The sequence below is a fragment of the Haplochromis burtoni genome, unplaced genomic scaffold (assembly GCF_018398535.1).
Source record: "Haplochromis burtoni strain Fernald_Lab_line unplaced genomic scaffold, NCSU_Asbu1 Contig_80, whole genome shotgun sequence".
NCBI classification, from domain to species: Eukaryota; Metazoa; Chordata; class Actinopteri; order Cichliformes; family Cichlidae; genus Haplochromis; species Haplochromis burtoni.
Genome location: NW_024582441.1, coordinates 958,257 through 975,243, shown reverse-complemented (window position 1 = coordinate 975,243; position 16,987 = coordinate 958,257). Strand labels below are relative to the sequence as shown.

Below are 16,987 nucleotides of genomic sequence, written 5' to 3'. Positions count from 1 at the left end.
TTAATAAATTTGACTAAAACTACCTAATAACTACCTAACAAAGCTTTCTACACCTTGGATGGCATTCTTTGCACTGAGCCAAAGAAGCTTATTAAAAGTATATACAAGAGTTCGTAAATCATAACTTACAAAGAAGACCACTTTGCAGCTGTTCTTCCGAGATTTAATACATTTCTGAGGTGAGTGTTTTCCAGAAGCTGCAGAAACAAAGTCAGTGCATCCGCAGCTTGCTGAGGAAAGACGAATATGATCCATACTCATCTGTGGTTTCAAAGTTTGTTGTATCCAAGTCTTCTGAATTTTTTGAGATGCATCATAGGATCTCCTCTTTCGACATGTGGGAGTCTTTCCCCTGCTCCTGGGAAGGGAAGAAAATGGTGTCATTCTCTCCACTCCTCTCCTCCTCAGAGAGATGAATGCTGGGAGAAGATGCAGGATGAAACACTGGACAGTTTCTCTCATCCTCTTCCTCTCTCCTCGCTCTCTCAGCTGTCTTCCCGCATTCGGTCGTTGGCCCGACTTGACCCGTAAATTGACTGAGCAAGCTAAAGATGACTGTGCCTGGATTGTGCACATGGACCGGACCTACAGGGAGAAAACAAGAGCAGAGAATGCATCAAAGGATGTTTTTAGCAACCTACAGAGATACATTAACCTATAATCTACAGAACAGGACAGCTAAGTGCAACTCGGACTCATAACGGTATCACAGCTGCATCTTTTTGTTTCTAGCATATTTTTTCTCGAGTGAGTCAAGCATTTCACATAAGAAGTCTTCATTTTACTCAGCTGTACCAAGATTGGCTGCTGAAGGTGTTGAGGGCTGCTGCTTTGTACTGAATGAGTCTCTGGGGAACTGATGAGTTGGCTCCCTTGACTTGTGAGAAGCACCTCGCCCTTCCTACAGGAGAACACAACCATGAATTTGGCGCAAACAAAGGAAAAAGGATGTAATCTATGTAAACACATGAGAGTTCATTAGACTTGTACCTCATTCCAGAGCTTTGCAATAGCTGAAAAAACAGTAGATTGAATAATGAGTAATAGGAAACTGGTGTGTTTTCACATTTCATGAGTGGTGACTCAACATGACTTAGCAAAAGCAGTGAAGAGCATATCAGCAAAGGGCATGATAACCCTAAATTCACAGTAATTTCCACACTGATCTTGTTGAACGTTTATTGTTTCTCAGAACTGATTCAATCACAGAGTTTGACAGAGGCGACAGAAAATGAGCACTTCCTGGACGTAAACATCTTACTTTGCCTTATAAATGTCTCATCTCTTGGACGACAGACACAGAACAAGGTGAGAAGGGCCAAAGTTGCAAGGGCACCCACTGGAATGAAAATAGCTGCCAGGTAATGGTTGGCATGACCTATAGGAGAAATAAAAGGATGATTAGTGCTGTGCCTGAAATCTCTCTTTTGCAGTGTAACACATAAAAGCGTTAGCAGCTTTGTACATAAAAATCTAGAGAGAGTTTTTCATTCTATATTTAACAGAAGCAAAATGTTGCTTTTGATTGCTTATCTTTCTCCCAGCTGAGAGTTCAGTCCAGTTCTTTCCATAGATGATTAATTAGATTAACACTGTTGGCTGCATGAACATGACACTTATGTGCAGTGTCAAAAAGCTTTATGTAATTTCCTAAAACATACTCTTTCAATATTTAAAACTCATTTTATAAAATCCAGCCAGGATTATCGGGATTTTCCCTGTTTTCTTTTTGAAACCTGGGCTCCTCGACCGTGGAGTTCAGGATCAAAGTGCTTTGTCTGTACCCATAAGTAGATTCAGTGTGCAGCAGGGAAGTCATCCATCCTCACATGCACATTTTCAAAATGGACGATAGACAAGAAAAATAATAATAAATTCCCGATTAGCACTTTTGCCTCACGACAAAAGGTTCTGGGTTTGAATCCACCGTCTGGCCGGGGCCTTTCTGTGTAGAGTTTGCTCCGTGTCTTTGTGGGTTGACTCCGGCTTCCTCCCACAGTCCAAAAAACATGCACACACTGAGGGTGGCTATAGGTGTGAATCTGAGTGTGAATGCTTTTTTTTGTCCCTCTCTGCATTAGCCTTGCAACAAATTGGCAACCTGTGCTTGGTGTACACCGCCTCACATGCTACGGTAGTTGGCATGGTCTACAGCGATTGCTGGATGGATAAATGTAGAATAACAAAGCTGCTTGTTCATCTGAGTGACGGCTGCTGGAACAAAGCTGCTTTTAAGCACTGTTGTTCTGTACTTTGGGACCAGAGGCCTTTATCTACATGGAAACTGAAAGTCAAAATACAAAAAGTGCATGTCGTCAAAACAAAAAATGAAACCTGTCAATCGCTATACAGTAACTGTCTTGTAGCCAACAGGGATCCTGGGTTCATTTGTGGCTAACGAATCAGAGTGAGTTTTTGTTCTTCACAGATAAATATCCAAACCATGACAGTAACCAAGAGGACAAAACAGACTCAGTAAATCCCATCCATCCATTTATTTCTGGTTATCTGATTCAGGGTGGGGGTGAACCCAGCTGTCACAGGGTAAGAGACCACGTACACCCTGGACAGGTTGACAGTGTCTTGCAAGGCTAACACAGAGAGAGGACAACCACTCACACTCACATTCACACCTACAATGAATTTAGAAAAGACCCACACAGGCAGGGGGTGGACATGCAAACTCCACACACAAAGTTCAGTTTGGGGTCAACAGATGTCCCAAGATATTTATAAAACTGAACGCATTCAATATGACCACTTGTGCATTAGAGCATTTTATAAAATTAGTGATCATCTTTTGTCTTAACCCTTTAGCGTTCTGCTCAACCAATTGGTACACATTTTCGGGCCCTATATCTAACTTTCACTGAAATTGACCTACCTTGTTGAGTCTTTTCTACCAATTGGTTTACATCTGTAATGCCAAAAAAATCCACCAGAAGACACTGTGAATGGAAACTGTTGGCTCTTCTTATACCTCTCCCAACCAGAAGGTCAGAAACAAAAAAACATCCACCATATTTTGAGTGTTTTTGATTAAACTAAGATATAATTTTTTGATATATGATAGTGTTAGAGGACTTACTAAACAGATGTAGGTCACTTGACAGCATTAAAAACGTGAAATTAAATGTTTAATTTTTTTTTTTTAAAGTGGTCAACCAAACGGTTAGCATTCGCACCCTTTATGGTGCGAATGCTAACATAACCTAAATGTTATTAAAATTGATTATTTGCCATAGAATCAGACCACTAGATCCATTTTGTTTATTCATTGCTATTGATAAATCACAGTAAGTGTTAGCACAGCAAGAATATGATAAAATAATTTCCTCAGTAAATCATTTTTGAGTTAATATTCTGAGTTAATATTAGTAAAATTGTAAAAATCAAGAATAACACTTGGAAATCACACATATCACAACTGATTACCTTTTAACCAAATTAGAGTAGCTGGTAAATTAATATTACTAAGTTGTCAAAATTATAATTTCATGTTGAACAATTAGGCTACTATATGGACGCTAAACAATTATATGGCTAAAAATCACATGGTCCTGTGGCATGATACACATGATACCATCCACCTTCAACCACAGTGTGTTTGAGGTCATGGTTTCATAAGAAGCCAACAGGGCTGGCACTCTCCACCAGTATATTGCCAACAAACCAGATGAGTGGGGCTTTAAATTGTTCTGCCAAGCAAGTTCATCTGGCATCATCCACAACTTGCTGCTGTATCAAAGGGGCTCTACATTCTTCAATGCTCCCCTCAGTGAAAAGGAGCAGAAGCTCCCTCTAAGGACCAGGGTTGTAAAAAAAAAAAAAACACTATGCAAACCATAAAAGAGCCTCAGCTCTTCACGAGTTTCACCTTGGTCCAGAACTTGCACACCTCCTTGGGTGTCAGGTGCATTGGTACTGTATGACCGGTGGAGCTCCCCTGATGGCAGACAAAGACCTGATGAAGAAGGGCCATGGAGCCTGTTATTACAGGTCTGATGAAGGTCTGATTGCAATGAAATGGTTTGACAAGAAATGTGTCAACCTCCTAAACAATGCCTGTGGGTTCATGCTTCTTTCATCGGTCAAACGGTGGAGCAAAGAGTCCAATGCAAAGATCACCATTCCATGCCCATCACTCATCCCTGTATATAATTAGCATATGGGAGGAATTAAGCTTTCTGATAATAATAAATAATAATAAATAATAATAATAATAATAATAATAATAATGGATTGGATTTATATAGCGCTTTTCGAGACCCTCAAAGCACTTTACAATTCCACTATTCATTCACTCTCACATTCACTCACTGGTGGAGGCAGCTACAGTTGTAGCCACAGCTGCCCTGGGGCAGACTGACAGAAGCGAGGCTGCCATATCGCACCATTGGCCCCTCTGGTCAACACCAGCAGGGGGTAGGTGTCTTGCCCAAGGACACAACGACCAAGACTGTCCAAGCTGGGGCTCGAACCGGCAACCTTCTGATTACAAGACGAACTGCCAACTCTTGAGGCACGATCGCCCTGATATGCTATTACACCCGTATAAGACAAGTTATAAGTTACAAGTTATGGTGATGGCATAGTCCACTGTTCGGATACATCCTTGACTTGAATACCTGGTCTACAAGAGGGACTGTGCCCTACTGGACCAGAAACCGATGGCTCTCAAAAGGTTTCCACCTGGCTGTGTCTGAACCAAGTTAACAAGCCAGCATCTAGAGTTGGACAACCATGATTCAGCTCTCCCAGACCACAGAATCAATGCTACACCCTAAGACCCCAACGACCGAAACCACAAGCAGATGTGCTTGATTTGCACTGTTTTTATTTTTTAAAAACAAAAATGATTTTGCACACTAGTATTCAATCAGAAGTGGCCTGAATGTGAGTATTTTGTGCTGTAGTACATTAGTCCCATTTGCAGATTAAAAAACTATGTATTTTGTTGTTTGATATAATACTTATCTTTGATGGAATGAAAACAGCAATGTTCACTGGCATGACATTTCATACTTTTACTAAGTGACATTTCAACCATTTGGTGGAGATCAATATTTTAAAAACTACAGGGTCTATTGAAAAAAAATTGATTGTGGTTATTATTCACCCAAATCAATAAGAAATGCAAACAAAAACAATTTCCATTGCTTTTTTCTTGGTGTGGACCTCAAAGGGTTAATTCAGTGGAGCACTGGGTAGTCCCGTTATCCTGTAGCTTACTCACAATAAGTTAATTTGCATACTTTGAGACAATCCTGTTTTCTTACCCGCTCTGACACATTTGTGTATGGTATAACAATAATATTGAAGAGAGTGCGAATCCCCGTAGGATGGCAGTCAAGGAGCAGATCTGATCTCCACAGTGGGGATAAGGTTCATTTACCCAAATTCAAAAAGTCAAGAATTCACCCTACAATATATTTTTAAATCAAATTGTTCTAAACGCCTCCTGATTAAAATATGAAACTGACTTATGTTGAAGAGTAAAGAAAAACTAGCAAACTTTAATAGAGCATGAGACACTTTTTGAGCTGTTGAGAATTAGGTTCAGCAAGTTTACTCTGGCATTTCCAGGCCCGAGATTAACCCAACTTAAAGTGCCAAAAACTGCAGTTCGAATTGTTCATAACTGGCAATAGACAACTTAGACACCATTTCTGCCCCCACCCTCGTCTGGACCACTTCCCATTTTAAAACAGCCCATTGTTTTGTTTTCAGAGCTGATTTCCGGAGCTCTCCAGTAAGTGAATGTTGTTCGCTCCTGTGTTTCCGTCTAACCTTCACTTTCTATCAATCTCCCTCAGACCTTTTGCCCTTTATCAGACAATAGGACACAGTTATCTCTTCCCTGTTAGAGTAACACCTATTGTTTCAAAGATATGCTGCTAGTAGCTACCAGAGAAAACAAGAGTGCTATCATCCTTCTGTTTGGTTGTACGAGTAAGCTTTCCCAGGAGAGTTTGTATCCAGTGATGCACAGAACTGCATAAAAAAAGCCTTATAGACAACTGACAGTACACCAGTAGTGTTATTATTCTATTGCTGCCACATTCTGCAATAAAAATTTATTTTATAAATGCACAACTAATGAAACAGACTTGTCTGTTGCCTCTTTGTTTCAGACCCTGTGTTGGTAATGTGAGTTTCTCCAAAGGGTCCTTGGACTTGGGGAAAGTTCCTGCAGTGCAAATGTGGCTTTTACAGTTTCAGTCACTAGTGGTTTGGTGAGGCTGCACTTTGGCAGAGTCAGGCTTTAGCTAAATGCTAAAATACTCATGACACTGCAGCTCTTATTATGGTATCGGTTCAGTAGATATTTGATGATAAAGGTATTTTGACTAAGTAGCAGTTTCACCTGATGATCACACTAGAGCGTTGGTTCTCAAACTGTGGGGTAGTCCCTGCTGACAAGCCACAGTGACACTGCAGCTGGAACATGGACAACCAGGTGAAAATATTTTTAAATAAACGTCAATGTGGGGGTCTGAGTCATCCATGTTTTAAGCACTGAAGTTGAAGGAAACGGCTTGTTTTTAGGTTTATGAAGGACTTTGACCTCTATACGTCTGAATAAACCTCTCAGATGAGAGCTGAAACATCTACAAGAACCTTAAAAGAAGTTTAGCTGCCTACTGTAATTCATTATTATCAGGATGTCCAAAAAACTCACTGAAAAGCCTTCAGCTAATCCAAAATGCTGCAGCAAGAGTACTGACAGGGACCAGAAAGAGAGAACATATTTCTCCTGTTTTGGCTTCCCTTCATTGGCTTCCTGTTAAATCCAGAATTGAATTCAAAATCCTGCTCCTCACATACAAGGTCTTAAATAATCAGGCCCCATCTTATCTTAATGACCTTGTAGTACCATATCACCCTATTAGAGCACTTCGCTCTCGCTCTGCAGGCCTACTTGTAGTTCCTAGAGTTTTTAAAAGTAGAATGGGAGGGAGAGCCTTCAGTTTTCAGGCCCCTCTTCTGTGGAACCAGCTTCCAGTTTGGATTCAGGAGACAGACACTATCTCTACTTTTAAGATTAGGCTTAAAACTTTCCTTTTTGCTAAAGCATATAGTTAGGGCTGGACCAGGTGACCCTGAATCCTCCCTTAGTTATGCTGCAATAGGCTGCCGGGGGATTCCCATGATGCACTGAGTTTTTCCTTTCCAGTCACCTTTCTCACTCACTATGTATTAACAGACCTCTCTGCATTGAATCATATCTGTTATTAACCTCTGTCTCTCTTCCACAGCATGTCTTTATCCTGTCTTCCTTCTCTCACCCCAACCGGTCGCAGCAGATGGCCGCCCCTCCCTGAGCCTGGTTCTGCCGGAGGTTTCTTCCTGTTAAAAGGGAGTTTTTCCTTCCCACTGTTGCCAAAGTGCTTGCTCATAGGGGGTCATATGATTGTTGGGTTTTTCTCTGTATCTATGAAGCGCCTTGACGCGACTTATGTTGTGATTTGGCGCTATATAAATAAAATTGAATTGAAATTGAATTGAATTGAATTCAGCTCAACAATCAAAGACCATAAAACAAGTTTATTTACTACACATTTTACTAAACTTCACCTTTTTATTCTTAACGCTTAATTACAGTTCATTCTGTATGGCATGAACTTTTTCCAACATGTGAACTAAGCACATTAGAAAAAGCTGGAGAACCAATGTGATAATGAAAAATACAGTTTATCTCAAGGGCACCGTGAACATCCTCGCTGAATTATGTAGGACCTAATAGGTCCTGCAAAGGGCACTGGTGGCATTTTGGTACTCAACAAAGTCCTCGGAGGAGCATGAATTAAAATAATGTGGTGGACCAGCTCTAACTGACATAACCTCCCATAACTTTTCAGTTTCCGCTCAAATGAAAACAGTAAATACTCTCCAAACACTCCCTTTCATCCACATACACAGTCATAAAGTCTCACCTGGCGTGGGATTCGGCTCTTTCGTCGGGTGACACCTGTGTAAAGGAATAAAATGTTAAGTATTTCAAATATGTGACCCCCCCCCCCTCCCCTCCCCATGTGATGAGGGTAGTCTACAATACTTGTATCAAAATCTGTGACAGCTTCATGTAACACAGAGATTCAGTGAAGTATTCAGTATTTACTGTATCAAAGGAAATTTGAGGCTTACCCTGGAGATTGGCAGGGTTTGGGAGAAGTGCTGGTATGTCCGGAGGAAACTGAGAAAGGCGTGTGTTTATCTCCGACTGAGATCTCTGTAGCTGCTGCTTCTAGAGAATAAACCATCACAGGTTTGGTTTCAGACTTCAGAGGAAGAAAAAACCTCAAACACAGTCTCACAGACCTGCCTGAGTTACTTTACAATGTGGATAAGTACATTTTTCCACTTCATATTAAACAAGGGTAAAAGGCGACCCCTGGGCTGTCCTGCTGGCACAGGGATGAAGGCGCTGGTCATGAACTGTATTGTCCTAGGTTGGATCTGTTGCATACAGTTCCAGTTTTTCTCTCTCCCTATTTCCTGTCATTGTTTTACCTTTATCATTAAGAACGTGAAATCCCCCCACCAACACCACCACACCACACACAGACAGACACAGACAGACACAAACACATACATGCACGCACGCACATGCACACACACACACACACACACACACACTGACAAACAAAAACTGTTCCTCAGAACTTGATAACCTGGGTGCACTGGGAAAAAAAATTCATTTTAGTTTAACCCCGTTTGTTTATTACTTGTAGGGGAGTCGCCCCCTGCTGGCTGTTACAAAGAATCCACATTTAAGCCACTTCTACACTGGCTTCATTTTTCAGATCCATCCTCTTTTACACAGTTAGGTTGATATTTTGTTGGACAGTGAAACAGTTTTTGCAGTTTTGCATCTGCACACCACAACAGTGGATTTTAAATCAAACATGACGTGACTGAAGGGCAGCCTTTCAGGTTTTTTTCCCACAGGGGTTTTAAAAAAATACAGACATTTTCAATCCCCCTGTTCAGAGTTTCAAAATTAACTGAACAAACTAAAGAACTAACATTAAATATAAGAACTGTTTTTAATATTTGGATGAAAAATGACTAAGTCTAGAACTCATGGACATCACCAAATCCTGTGTTTCCTCCTTTAAGATGCTCGGGTAAGCCTTTACTGCAGCCTCCTTCAGCTCCTGCTTGTTTGTGGGTTTGCTGCATTCAGTTTTGTGTTTAATAAGTGAAAAGCAGGTTCTTCTAGGCTGACATCAGGTGACTGACCTGACAATTAAGTGAAACTGCGCTGTGCAGTGAAGTCCAATCAGTTTTGCAGCATTTGACTGAATCTGAGCAGACAGTATAGCACTGTATACTTCATCACATGATTAATAAATACCAGCCCTAGCTTGACCGGCAAACATAGACGCTCATGCCAAACACTGAACCCATCGTGTTTGACAGATCATGTCATATGCTTCAGATCATGAACTGCTTTTCTTTTTTCAAGATTCTAGTACGGATTCATTTTGGGTTCATTGGTCCAAAGATTTTTTTCACAGCTGTGCAAAGTCTAATTTGACTTTCTTGTTCTTGAGGTAAGGCGTGTCTCGATTGTAGCCGCTGATAATGACATGCCCGCCTTCTTAAGCGTGTTCTTGACTTGGTTAGATATTTTGAAGGGCTTTTCTTAATCAGGGAAATAATACATCATGTACTTCAGTTGTGTTCTGTGGTCTTTCAGGCATTTTGGTGTTGGTGGTGAACTGGACTGGATATCATGTTTGTTTTCATTTGTCATGAAATAACGACGAAGCAGACTTAGCCTGTCAATTGTTCTGTTACTTGGATAACAGGCTGTAAACTCTAAACACATACACACACACACACACACAATTTTTGAAACCTCTTTGAAGTAAAACTGAAATTCTACAATTTTGATTTAAAATGTGCTGCATCTTTGACCATCAAATTTACTCTGTACAGTGTGCAGTGTGACACCGTGCTCTGCAGTGGTGGGTGTGCCAGAAATACTACTTGGTCAGCAGTGACATGTTTAAAAATATGTCACTATTTATTTTTAATAACTCGCTTGCATTTTGTCGGGGCCAAACACAGCCCTGCTGTTTGGCACTCTGCAAGAATGATCAAGTATTATACAGCTAGTTAGGGTTTTGGGTTGTTTGGTTTTTTTAGAAGACAAGGCTATGGAAGCAATTTGAATAAATCAAGAAGCAGGCAAAACTATGATCTACCAATCTGTGCAGAGCGTTGGAGTGCTGCAGATTAGAATGATTATTTTCTGCTGGTTCTTCATAAAATATACTTAGAACATAGAAAAGTGTCATTTGTGACACTTTCATGTCAGCTTGATGGCATTGCATTTTTTAGAGAGCATAAAGATTTCCAGGAATATTTTCAAACCTGTTCATATTAGACAAGTTTTGCATATTCATGGCAACTTGAGAGGAACCTGTTCTCAGAATGATCTGATAATAACGGGAGCCAGAGCTAAGTTTACATATCCTGTCAGCTATTTTTTTTCTTTTGTTTTTTAATGGCTGCGGTAAAGTTGTTTGCTTTAACACTGGTCATTTTCTCAGCTTTAGAAGTTGTTTTGTTTGCCATGAGGCCCACTGTTGGTTTGAGCTTATATGACATGAGAATTCAAAGTGTTCTTCTCGGTACTTACTGGTTGGGGTTGGGTCTGGCATCTTCTCACAAGACAAGCAGTTCTTTTTGTCATGGGTCCACCTGATGCATCTAAAACCATCCTCGCAGTCACATTTCATATCAGATGTACTGGTGCAGTTCTGAACCACTTTAAGATGAAACTCTGAGAAAGAGTGAAATAGAGATTATTTTAGAGACTATTCATCTCAGTACATGTGGAGTTACCATTAATGGTTTATCAGCTCTTTATAGAAAACCAGAGATCACGGGTATAGCACGATCCTGATGAAATCATTAAAGGTAGAAATGACTCATAGTTTCTTTACTAGGGTTGCAGTCTCCAAAGCAGCGATGGCATTCATCTTCATAGTTCCAGTCAGTTGTGTAACTTCCAGCAGGACAGTGTTCACATGTTGTACAATCACTCTGATACATACCTGTAAGAACAGAAAGAAACCAATGCAAACAACTTGACGACAAGCAGTGTGAGCAGACAGCCTGCACACTCAGAATGCATATTAATGAAGGATGTGGTCATACTGCACAAGCTCAGCCTGCGTCATTTTTCATCAATGCAGAAAAAAAAACAATGCATAGACAGAAGAAAACATACTTCACACCACTGTACAAAATAGAGATTCATTTTTAATAATAATTCTGAGTAAGTTTAAACTGACAAGCAGACAGCAGAATTTTAAAAATATTAATAGAAGCTCACGTAAGGTTATCACACATTTCCTACCTGCAGGACAATATTTACACTCTCTCCCACCAATGTTGTAGGTGTTCTTTGGCTGTCAACACAGATAGATATTAATCACTAAAATGAAAAAGTCCTCATTAACTCATCATCCATGCCACATTCACTCATGTCAACTATTTGTCTTATTTGATAAAAGTGTATGCAGTAATTAAGGCGAATGGGTTACAAAGTCTTACTGTGGGAAAGCTGAGCACCAACTGTGTGGATAACATCAGGAGGGCCACAGAGTATTGCACCAATCCCATTCTGTGGACAGATGTAAAGCTGCCAATCGTCTACAAACACCACTGCGAAAAGGGCAAGGATCAAAATCTATAAAAGCTAACGCAACTACCAAGTTAGTATCACAAATAAAGACTATTACAATAAAACAATAATTGTAAAAGAAAGAAAGAAAGAAAAAAGAAAGAAAGAAAGAAAGAAAGAAAGAAAGAAAACAATTATTTTTACCTTCAGTATGATGTGCCTTTTGTTCTACTTCTGTTGTTTTGCTAACTTCCTCAAGATGTGCCTCACTCTTTCTACTCTCTCTCTCTCTCTCTGTGTGTGTGTGTGTGTCGTTTTACTCACGCTACTGATTCTGTGTCATTGTTTCCTTACCTGGTTATATCTTCCTGTCTTCCTGTTTCCCCCACACTCTGTTCTCTAGCAGGCAGCTAAAACTGACTAACATTTACACGTCAAAGCCTTAAAGCCTAATCATTTTCCATATAAACTGCGACACCTCATGAGGAATAAATAGCCAGAGTAACTATTCTAACTCTTTATTTGAAAAAACAGATGAGCAGATAGTTTGTTTGAAAGTGACGCTTTACCTTTCATTTTAGATTTGAATGCCTCCTTCTTTTTTATCATATTTAAGCACATTTTATTTCTTTTTTTCTGTTTAAACTCAGCTTTAGACCAGGTAATGGATGAGTTTGCTAACTATTGATATGTTGACACTTACCTTTTTCAAGTGGGTTCTTGTAGTCTTTAAGTAGTTTAGTTGAACGTAACAGGACTTCTTTCAAAACCCAGTTACCTTCATGTCCTGTCCCCACTTAAGTTGTATGAGAAAGAGCATCTGACATAAAATCTTAGCCAATTCAAACCTGCGAAAATATCAAGAGTAAGGACGTGCAGAGTGTTGGTGTGACAGAGAAGGAAGAAGTTAAGAACAGAGCAAGTTTGAGACGGATGCTATGCTGTGGTGACCCCTAAAGGGACAAGCAAAAAGAAGAGGAAAAAGAAAAAGAAGCACATTTAAGTTTAATACTAAGGTGGACAGAAAATGCTTTTCTTTCTCACTTTCATTCCCCTCAGTTGGAGTTTTGTTTTCCTCTATGCTGTCTTTAAATGTTTGGACATGAGGAATAAGTTGGATCGTTCAATTTCTATCAACTGCTTTCTATAAACTATTGTTAGTATCTCTGGCTCTCGTCCACAGCGTGCCTTTTGTCCTGTCTTCCTCCTCCCACAACAACTGGGCGTGGCAGATGGCCCCGCCCCTCCCTAAACCTGGTTCTGCCGGAGGTTTCTTCCTGTTAAAAGGGAGTTTTTCCTTCCCACTGTTGCCAAAGTGCTTGCTTTGATTTGGTCATATGATTGTTGGGTTTTTCTCTGTATGCATTATTGTAGGGTCTACCTTACAATATAAAGCACCTTGAGGCGACTGCTGTTGTGATTTGGCACTGTGGGGAATGCTATAAAGCCCATTTATTGTCACTCTGACTGGTCATCCTTACCCATTGCACCTGTACAAAGGAGTGTAGATTTGGAGTGCACTGCAAAGGCGGCTTGGAGTTCCATGTCAGCAGGATACCAGTATATGTTGGAAGATCTGAAGTTTTCCACAGGAATGTACTACCCTACCTATGTCAAAACATGGGAATACCCAGATGGGCAACGCGTGGTTACTACACACTTGGCTGGTGGCCAAGTAACATATTGACAAATGAAACACAGCATTTCTGCAATGACTCTTTTTAGCCCAAAGTGATTTATCTTGATGTACCTAAACACTTTTGTCCTTGTTGTTCATCAATCAAATTTTTTTTAAAATGGTTCTAAAGCTTTTCCAACTTAATTCTTGGAGGAATTCAGCAAGCAAAACAGTTCAACACATATCAACTCAAAGTCTTTATCAGGGTTTTTTTTTGCTTGTTTTTTTGTCCTTACGACATCATTTCCACTGGATATCCAAATACAGCAAATGTCTCACTTTGTCTTAATCAGTGTTTTTTTTTAGTTTCTTTCCAGTATGTAACTGGAGAATCTTGATTTATCTCTAGATTTGAAAGAAAAGTATATATTCAAGACTATATTTCATTTACATACATAATATCAAAGCCATCATACAGTCATTTCACCAAAGCATTTGCATTTCAGTTGTCGATCTTCCTGAAGTGAAAATTTTAAATAGACTTTTCTAAGCACACACTCATAAAGAAAGAGTACTACTGGAAAAATATCTGACTCAATTTTACTGGTGGTCTCCATCAAAAAACAGCTCATTCCATTTGTCATTTTAGGCAACTGCTTTAGACTGTTAGTGAGTTTCATTCTTCTCCTGTGCATCTGAACTAGTAAAAGTCTTCTTAAATTGCTTAGTTATGCTAGAGGCCCCCCCCCAAAAAAAAAAAATAGGACAGATGCACTGAAAAGGTTTAAGATAAAAGATGTGTTTTCTAAAAACTGATAAATATGGTTACAAATCAATACAAATACTATATAGAGATATTTCCAACTAGTGACATCACATAGGCATAATGGGAATGATATACGGGGATTCTAAATATAACGTTACTTTGGACCTCTGACCTCTTCTTCAAAAGTGAAATGAGGTCAAACTGTGATAAAATGCCTTTAACCTTCAAAACCTTTTTTTTGTATTGCCAACATTTAGTAAACTATGGTCCTGGTATACGGGAATTCCGAATATCGCATTACAGTTTGCGTCAAAATATCATGTCACATTTGACCTCTGACCTCACATGTACATTCCACATCTGCCTTTATTTCAAGTTGACCCCAAAATGCATTATATCTTGAAGGAGAGCATGAGCTGCCTAGTTCCACAGCAACATATATTAGTGTAATATTAAATGACAAGCCAAATTATGCATGTCCAATTGCCTACAGGCAGAATGAATATATAGAAAATACAATACTTTACAGGCCTTTTTACTTTTATTATTAACACTGTGCCACTTTCTACGCACATTCACATTAATGTTTATATTTTATGCTGTTGGGATTATCTGTAGATTCTGATCGTAGCTCTTTGATGGTTGAGCTTCATTTTGTTGTTTTCTGTATATATTTCTGCTGACACCACACAGTTTTTCTTTTTCTGCTAATGTTTCTATTCTTATTGCAATGAGTCCCTCGAGATTAATAAAGTTTTTGCCTTGTATAATAATAGAGGTGTGATGGAGGTGGTGTCCACATGACAGCTGTCTGCTGTATGTCTTCCTGTGTAGAAACATGCATGAGTTTAAAGGTGCTCAAAAATGAGGTATGTGATGTGTTCACCGGCAACACTTTTTTCATAAGGAAAGGAAATCTAGATAGAACAAATGTAATAGTCCATTTGGAGTAGGTCAGCATATTTTGTTTTATAGGTTATACTGCTGATTGTTTCTTATGGTACAGTTTTGCTTTGCGCTTCTTTTCCATGTGCAAAACGTAGGTTCAATTCTATACCTTGGTGAAATAGCTTCAGCATCTATATTTAGTTTTTTAAGCAATTTCCTGTTGATTCACAATCTACTTTAAATTTAAAACAGAAAAAAGAAAAAAACGTACTTCCTTCGTTTTCATCACCTTCTCGGAGGTCCTCAAAACTACAAACCTCAAACACTCCAGTGTTCGTGGTATTTCAGATGTGTTTCAGGTGAAATGTTCTAGGTGACACTATTGGTGCCCCAACCTTTCTAAAATTTTCTACAGTATGGAGAAATCCATTTTCTATATTTCTCACTGATAAGCTGACATATATGTATATATTCTCTGAACAGCACTGCTGTACAGAAGGTGGTATGATGTTAGTCTGACACATAATATTTGGAGTTTTCTGCTTTTCTTTTATCTTTTGCTTAGTAAATTAATTAGTTATGAGTTAAGATTGCTTTGTATGTAATTCATTTATTTCAAATACAGAGAGGAGGTGAACTATAAATGCAGATGCAAGGCAGTAAAAAAAGGTTTGTGTATAATGAATGAGTCACGCAATGCTTTCCTGTAAGCACATTTAGTCAGTTGAGGGTCTTCAACTTTAGTCATTTGTATCAGCCGTATAAAGAAGTTATAAATGAAAATACATGGGGGAAAAGATAAAATTATATAAAAATATGTTTTCACAAAAGTTAATAACTTTAATAAATCTTCTTCATTAAAAATGCATACACCTGTTGTACACTGTAATGTTCTATTACCCATTTAAGAAATGTTTCTTTATTTAAATAAATTATAAATTACATATTTAATGTAACTACCAGTGTTACCAAAGAAAAGTGGATAGATGAACAAATAAAGAATAATGTCAAGCCAGTGTGTGCGCGCCTGTCTCTGCTCTGCGTGATGAGTCTCCATCTGAACATCCGGGCCTCTCTTCATCGAGCACATCTCCATGTACTACTTGTTCAGGGGTGGATTCATGTCCCTTTAGCTGTGGCCACTTCCAGCTAGAGTCAGTAAACACAATTAGATTTGTTCCAAATTAAACAAATTCGTGGAACAAATACCTCCTTAACACATTATTCCACTAGCGTTCATTTATTAAGTCCTGCCCCCTGCACTCCAAAAGTGAAATTGGGTAGTCATCACATTTACAAGAGTCTGACTTGTAATTTGAACAGAAATTATTTTATGTTTCTGTGGTGAATGTAATTAAAACATATGCAATCTCCATTAAATTCAACAACTTAACACTGGTTAAACGTATTCTTGTTGAGATGAAGCGATAAGTGCTAGCAAGAGTGGTTAGTTGCCTGGACTCGCGATATCACAAGATCACACGGGATTTTAAACAACAGGCAAATCACTGCGGTTATGAAACCAACTAGTATTTATTGTGGTTTAACCTGTCAGAGATATAAAACATAATGAAAATTCTGTATGAAGCTTTGCAATCATAGTTTTCCTATTTTTTAAGCATGGAGTGTATGATGATGTAGTTGTTAGCACTGTTGCCTCACAACAGGAAAGTCCTGAGTTTGAATCCACCGACTGGCACCTTTCTGCGTGGAGTTTGCACAATTTTGTTGGCTTTGGCTTCCGTTAGGTCAGACCTTCCCAAAGTGTGGGGCGGGGCGGGCCCCACAAAATGCTTGGACAAACAAAATGCTTGGAAACCGCTAGCACGGGGCGCCCACAAACACAAAGCAGGAAATGAAGCATCGCTGAATATGTTTCCAAACCAAGTTCATTCTAAGCCAAAGACTAGAAAATATGGTGAAGGATATCTTCCCTTTGGTTTCACCTGCACAAGTGCCGAGGTAGGTCTCACCTGCAGAATTGGTTTTCCCTTCATGGGAGCAGCGCTGGGCTCTCATGTTAATCAGGACAAACAGTATCCCACAGTTGTTTATGTTTTTAAACCCATTT

General features: G+C 39.3%; 1 protein-coding gene across 6 annotated transcripts in view; it reads right to left on the bottom strand.

Moving 5' to 3' along the window:
• Nucleotides 1–298: 298 nt before the first annotated feature.
• Nucleotides 299–16,987, bottom strand: part of si:dkey-260g12.1 (tumor necrosis factor receptor superfamily member 1B) — a 26,620-nt gene continuing 9,931 nt past the window's right edge. For 2 of the 6 annotated variants that reach the window (XM_014334502.2, XM_014334503.2), the window contains exons 7-13: nt 10,655–10,716; nt 8,149–8,248; nt 7,938–7,972; nt 1,262–1,378; nt 991–1,013; nt 796–901; nt 299–585 (exon numbers count right to left, since the gene is read on the bottom strand). In XM_014334502.2, coding sequence (XP_014189988.1) covers nt 314–585; nt 796–901; nt 991–1,013; nt 1,262–1,378; nt 7,938–7,972; nt 8,149–8,248; nt 10,655–10,716 — 715 coding nt within the window. In that variant the 3' untranslated portion in view covers nt 299–313. The other 4 variants (XM_014334505.2, XM_014334507.2, XM_042222155.1 and 1 more) reach the window with 4 other exon arrangements.